The following is a 7,149-nucleotide window of genomic DNA, read 5'->3' as shown; positions in this document are numbered from 1 at the left end:
TAGCCGACGGAGCCACTTGGCGAAGGGGGAGGAGTCCGGTGACGTCAATGTCCGTGACGTCACCGGATCACCGACGGGACTCCCGAAAGCTGGCGGAAAGGTGAGTACCGATCAAAATAATTTTAATCGATTAAAAAGTTTAACGATTAATCGAGAAATGAATCTTTAATTTCCACAGCCCTATTATTTATATGTATGTATGTGTATATATATATATATATATGTATGTATGTATGTATATATATATGTGTGTATATATATATATATATATGTATATATATATATATATATATATGTCAAAAAAGACAAAAACGTAGTATTGCAGTGTGCAATGATACCTTTCTTATTGGACTAACAAAATATATAAAAGACAAGCTTTCGAGAGTGAACCTCTCTTCTTCAGGTCAGAAGCAATACAAATATATATATTGGATTAAACTGTTTTTTTGTGACATCTTGCAGGAGTTGGGCTTTTCATATATTCATAAGTTGTCTAAATCATTTGTGAAAAGGAAAATTGTGATAACGTATACAGGTGAAACACATAATACAACGGGGGTGGACAAATGAATATGGAATTTAGGAGCCAGTCTGTCCAATCCAGAAGCCAGCAGGATATTTTTTAGGAGCCAGCTTTTGACAACAACTAAAGAAAACCTGAAGAGTAAGGTGTTGGCTGTAATTAAGGATCATTGGTTACTTGGCTCCCGGGATTTGTCCAGTCCTGTAGTACATGGTTCATTCCTAATTGTAGTTCACGTTAATATCCATCTTTTTGGGTAACAAGTACTCAGAAAATGAATAACATTTTTCAACATTTGTAACCAATATCGCTAATACTACTTTCTTTTTCTTCCCCTATCAGCTTCAATGCTTCCTTATGGCAGGTGTGGTCATTTTTTACCCCAGTGATATTGTTTACACAGTTTATGGGTTTTGTAATGCTGGTCTCACTGCTGGGGTGAACATGGAGAAGGTAAGGATCTAATTGCATATGTATTATCACTCTGCTTTCTGCCCTTATTTTGGCATGTATCTGAAGTTTTAAACCGCGAGAGAAAATAGGGGTCACATCACCATCCATGCTTCTTTTTCATCCTGCTGTGTACTGGCCTGTGGGAGGAGTCAGGTGGAGGACGCACATAGTGGCAGTAAGGCCCACAGCAACATCTGTGTCCTATTGTATTGGAAGATTTCCCGTCACTTCCCACCCTGTAAACACGACAGTTAGTGACAGCAAACCTGTCTAAAGTTAGAGAAATCCCTTCTCGGATATTTGTCCCCAGCACATTGTCTCCATTAAAAGATTTCCCTTCTGTTCCTGTTCTGGTGACAGCTCAAAATTCTGGATTTTGCTCTCACAATCATTCTCGATGACCATGGTCTCCAAGACAAAGAGAGACTAAATCTACCTAGAGTGGACACAGACGGCAATTGTTTTTTTTTTTTTTTAAAGGAAAGTTGAACTTTTGTGGCAACCAATTTTTTTTTCTGTGATTTCATTTCTCTGCTTTAGGTTGCAGAATGAATAAATAGCTATGTGCAAAAAAAGTGCTTTCTAACTTTATGAATGTTTTATGAATAAGCCTCCTAATTCTTTCACAATTTACATATAACAAAGGTCTAGTTTTTTAAGAATTGAAGAAAAGTTGAACTTTTACTTGTAACAACCAAATAGTTGCTGCAAATAACCTGATTCAGTCATAACTCTGCACTTTGTCTTTGATCAATTACAGTTTATAATTGTGGTCTTTTTTTTCCCCCAGTTTGTAGCTGTTGCTGGAAGTGAAGGTGGATTTGGAATGGTGTTCTATCTCACTTACAGTGATCATCTATTTTCTGATGATGTGTCAGCATTTGCACATGGAGCAGATGATTCAGAAAAGCTGCAATCTCATCTGAGGATACCAGTTACCAATTACCATTTTAAGGAAACTCATTACTGGGCCAATCAAATACTTCTGTGTATAAATATATATATATACTACTTTATTAAAATTATTGTTCATTTAATATAAATATTACTGCTCTTAATTCTTAACTGGAAACAAAACTTCAAAGCTGAGATTGCTAATTAAAGTGATATTAAACTCAAACCTGCTGACTAAATCCCTTACAGTGGATGCTGCTCCTTAATGTTTAAAAGTTTGTTTCCTGCAGAATCAGCTGCTCCTCTGAGAACTGGCCCTGATATGTTTTAAAGTGGCTCCTTTCCCTTGAAGGGTCCTATAGCGCTAAGGGTGTGTGCTAGTAAGCTCTGTGTGTGTCTCCACAAGCACAGCATGGCAACCTGCTCCCCACTCCTCCTCCCTTCTCCAAGCTAGTAGATGGAGAGGTGCTGTCCCTTGTGATCTTGTACTGGACAGGACGTTCAGGGAATCAGAGCTGAAAAAGTTGGAGCTGTTCAGAAACATAACAATTGTTTGCCCAAGTGCTTGGGCAAACAATTAAAGAAATACTGTGCTGGGCAATATATAGTTCTATGATCTGGGTTCATTATTGAAAAAGGTTTGAGAGTTTTTAATACAACTTTTGGCTGAACTCATGAAGATAAACACATGAAATGGATATATGGGAACCTTACAATGGATTTCCATTTCTGTTCGACCAATCTTGTATTTCAGGGAAGCCTGCGAAACAGCACAGCCAGGCCCTGCACTCTGATGGCTCTCTGCGCTCTAAACTGATGTTGAGTCTTCCAGCTTTAGACCGAGCTGTGATTGGACAATGAAGAGGAAACATGCCAATGCACTTTCCTCCTGTCTGGATTTGCTTGATGGGTGTCATTCAGCCTTGCAGACTGAGGACATCTAGTGGCAAAAACGATTTACTCCGGGGGGATTGTGGGGGGGTATGGGTGGTGGTGGTGGTCACTGCCAGGGACGAGGTGAGTATTGCAGTAAAATAATAGTAAAAATTGCTCCAGAGATGCCTTTAACCACAAGTTCCAGTGTCTAGGATTGAGCCACACCAATGAAAACAATCTGAAAGTCAATGGACACTTTGTGATTAATATTCTGTTTACAATAAAACTGATCATTTTGATTTTGACTAATTATTATCATTAATGCTGGTAACATTTTACAGCTGATTGTATTTGATATGAAATGTTTTCCCAGACAAAACAATTGTATTTAGTTAATAAAACTTCCAATGTATATGTTCTCTGTCCGTTATGATTATTGTGTAATAGTTTGTAGACAGAGGTGGTCTGGAGAGACATACCGATGACATGACGTTTAATCACCTTCGGTGTAGTGTGGTGCCAATGACATGTCGTTTCATCACCTTTGGTGTGTTGTGGTCACATTCCAGAGCATTCAGTGTTTCCTGTTTAAATACACCTACGTTTGTTGAGTTAATGACTATACAAGATAGACACACAGTAATGTCTGTTTTGCAATTCATACATTACAGGCTTGTTCACACTATAGCGGTACACTAGGTGCACGTTATGTTGCTTTTAGCGCATGCGAACACACCGCTCAGTACTGTGTGTTAGGTGCATTGTGGTAAATGTGAGTGGCAGACTGACGCACCGTCTGAGGGCCGTGCGCTGCAGCACAACATACATACATGTCTTATACACCAACAGCAAGATCTCAATGCCATGATTACCGACTGTCCTGGGACCTGGGAGTTTTGGGTTTTCCTATCCACCTTTACATGTTTCACTCCCTTTTGCTGCACTCCCTATCATTTAAAGAGGAACTTCAGCTAGTAGCAAAATTACCCTTGTAGTGGGGCTACCCCCGCGCTGCAAGTGTTAACTGCTCATTTTGGTCTATGGGTCAGAATAAAGAAGATATGCTCACCTGATCCTCGGACTTGTGGCAGTGAGTAATCACTTCTCCCTTCCTCTGATACGGTTTTGGTATGTTCTTGGTGTCCTCACTTCTAATGCAGGTGAATGGACCTGCATTAGACGTGATGATATCAGCGGGGATTAGACTGCCGGAGCCTGGGAGAGAAGAGGCTGTGGGACTGGTCTAGCAGCCAGGCAGGATAAGGGTAGCCCCACTGCAAGGATTAATTGACAGGGTTATTCACAAAAGGGTGAGACGGCAGGAGAAGTGACCAATCTAGGACAACATAGCTGAACTGGAAAGTGTTCTGAATTGGAGAATTTTTCCATATCCGCTATGTTGTCCTAGATTGTTCACTTCTCCAAACTCTTCACCCTTTGTGATAACACTGTTAGTTTTTTTTTCCCTGGAGTTCCTTTTTAAAATATATTATAAATCCAACAGGAAGAGCAGGAACCCCTCATACTGGCCACAACAGGAGGACTGCTATTCTTTATCACTTTCTCAAAAGGCTGTTATTGGTTTTATTCATTTGAGTCAAGCCAGGACAAATATTAGTAAAATAATGCCAATCAACTCCAAAAAGTTTATATGTTTTGGACCTGCTCACAAATTTAGATCGGATCAAAAGTGTCGTACTTATATCTGCCGCCTGGCCTGATTCAATAGAGTATACTCCCACAGAGAGAAAATGAAAATCACACCAACTCCAATGTGTGTAAAATCACTTCTTTATTATTGTTCCGCATTGTTGTGTTTTATATAGGCAGCTGATAGTGTATATGTAAACATAGCGTTTGCGATAGCTTTCTAGGTTATAATTGGACTGATTCATTAAAGCGTAACCTCCTTCCAGGATTCTGACGTCTCGTCTTGGGTGTTGTTTCTCCTGGAGGCGCCATCTTGGTTTCTATTTCTACTGCGTACTTCTCATGGGGGGGAGGGGTGCTAAGTTGAGCAACTAACTAGGCAGCCATTTTGATTGAGAATTAATATGAACAGGAGCAATAACGTATATATATTGAAATAGGCATTTTATCATAGTCACTTAACCACATCCATTACATATATATACCGTTCTTTTAGGGTCCATTCAGACCTACCTGGTCTGTTGCGATTCATTGACACACATTATTTTGTGTGTTTATGTGCCTTGCGTTTCGGCAGCCCATGTTTTTTAAATAGACTGCTATGCACTGCAACATCATAAAATACACATGACCTTTTTTTTCCCCATCACGTACTATATGTGGTGTTGGCTGCTTCTGTATAGAAGGTTGGGTTGCCAATCAAAATGATCTTTGCCAAATAGAGCGGCACATTGACACTTGTTGTGGTACAGTGCATTAAATTAAACATTTTAACATTATTGTATTGCGGTGCTCTGAATAAGAACGTTAACCCTCCCCATGCAAAAACATCAATTTATATACCAGATATAATATGCCCCCTCTCCCCCCATATGTGTTTTCACACAGTTCTCAAACATTCCCATTTTCAGCCATATATACAGCATTTTCAAACATACCTCCTCCATATCATCCACAGGGATAATGTTCGCTCATTTCCAGTCCATAGCCGCCACATGTGCAGTGCCCCCCTTCCTTGTAGCTGTTGTATGTGAAGTACACACCCGCCTTCTGCCTTGCCTAAAAAATCTGCAAGTACAGTAGTACCGACTTCATATCTGAAAGTGGTAAAACACAAACAGTCTGCCACCTCTCCTGACACATTCTTTCTTTAGCATTTAAAACCAGTCACTTTCACCCTCAGGGTTGGTGCAGACACACACAATCACAGGCTCACTGTCTCTCAAATTTTTGCCTATGTTAAACCAAACTGACATTAATTTTTTTTTCAATATATTTAAAAGTATATTTAAAACGGGAGGCCGGTTTGAACCTTAACCCAACCTGGACCCAGGGTGAGTGGACCTCCTTTTCCTCTTGCTCTCCTTTCATCTATTCCTTCCCTTTTCTCTTTTTCTTTGTTTATTGTCTACTTATTTAGATACTATTTCTTGCAATGAATCTCATAAATAACTGATGTTCTTAATTGAGACCTTATTGTATTATCACTCTGATGTTTACCTATCAGGTTTACACTGTACGGAAATACCTGACATAGTCATTGCATTGTATCTCCTTGTTTTCATTGCTCATTACACTTTTTTGTATTGAAAACATTTTCAATAAAAAAACGTATTCGATAAAAAAAAGAAATGGGAGGCCAGTGCATATATACCATCAACTCAAACGGAAAATCAGTTGTAAAAAATGTAAGGAATACACAAATAGAAAAGGATTACCCTGTATTGGTCTGCTCCAGGGAGAGGAAATGTGGAGTATAACTCTAGTCAGCAACTGGACCCCAACAACTTAGACAAATATTGCATTTCAACAATCAAACTTTAACCACTTGAAGACCAGGTGTTTAGACCCCCTTCCTGGCCAGACCATTTTTCAGTATTCAGCGCTGCGATACTTTGACTGACGTTTATTCTGTCATGCAACGCTGTACTGAAATGAATTTTATACCATTTTTTGGGGACAGATGGAGATTTCTTTTGGTGGTATTTAATCACCACTGGGGGTTTTATTTGTTACTACATTTTATGAAAATTACTGAATTTTTTTTTTAAACTTTTTTTTTTACATTATGTTATGAAACATTTTGTATTAGCCAATTTTTGAGTAAAATATAAAAGGCGGGGTCACGTCGGGTAAATAGACACCAAACATATCAAGCTTAAAAATTGCGCACACCCGCGAAATTGCAAAAAACTACCATACCCAAAATTGACCATAGGCGACGCTTTAAAAGCTTTTACAGCTCATCAGTTTAGTGTTATCAGTGATTGATGGCCCTAGACTTATTGCTCTCACTGCGACATTCACGGCGATATGTAACATGTGCGGTGTAATGGGCGCAATCGTCGTTTTCGCAGGTATGCGCACCCGACGCATGTGTGTATGTATAAGTGGGGACTTTTTAAAAAAAATGCGTAACTTAAATTGACTTAACTTTATTGCTATCACATAGGAGCTAAGAAATCCCCCCTACGTGATAGCAAAAGATGTGACAGGTCCTCTTTATGGAGACATCAGGGGTCTCCAAGACCCCTAATGTCACCTAGGACCCCCCCGAAGAAGCAGAGATCTGCTACATCAGCTTCTCTCCAGCGTTAATATACATCACTTCTGCATTCTTACAGCGGAGAGGGGACCGGAGGGAGATTGTGTACCGATCTCCATCTGATCCCCTGTCCGAGAGGCACTATGCTGGTCCTGGGCTTGCACCAGGCACAGCGGGGCCCGGAATCAGCATGACAAACGGGAGGGGG

The 7,149-nt window shown here is 39.8% G+C and overlaps 1 protein-coding gene across 1 annotated transcript in view; it reads left to right on the top strand.

Annotated features, from left to right (window-relative positions):
• TMEM128 (transmembrane protein 128) overlaps positions 1-1,927 on the top strand; it is a 7,495-nt gene extending 5,568 nt beyond the window's left edge. Inside the window, exons 4-5 of the mRNA XM_018568072.1 lie at positions 866-976; positions 1,767-1,927. Of these exons, the coding sequence (XP_018423574.1) occupies positions 866-965 (100 nt within the window). The 3' untranslated portion in view covers positions 966-976; positions 1,767-1,927. The remainder of the gene's footprint in view (positions 1-865; positions 977-1,766) is intronic.
• Positions 1,928-7,149: the final 5,222 nt, after the last annotated feature.

The sequence above is a fragment of the Nanorana parkeri genome, unplaced genomic scaffold (assembly GCF_000935625.1).
Source record: "Nanorana parkeri isolate BGI_ZX_2015 unplaced genomic scaffold, ASM93562v1 scaffold1134, whole genome shotgun sequence".
Taxonomy (NCBI): domain Eukaryota; kingdom Metazoa; phylum Chordata; class Amphibia; order Anura; family Dicroglossidae; genus Nanorana; species Nanorana parkeri.
Note: the sequence above shows the minus strand (reverse complement) of the source record. Positions and strands in the feature narration are given on the sequence as shown.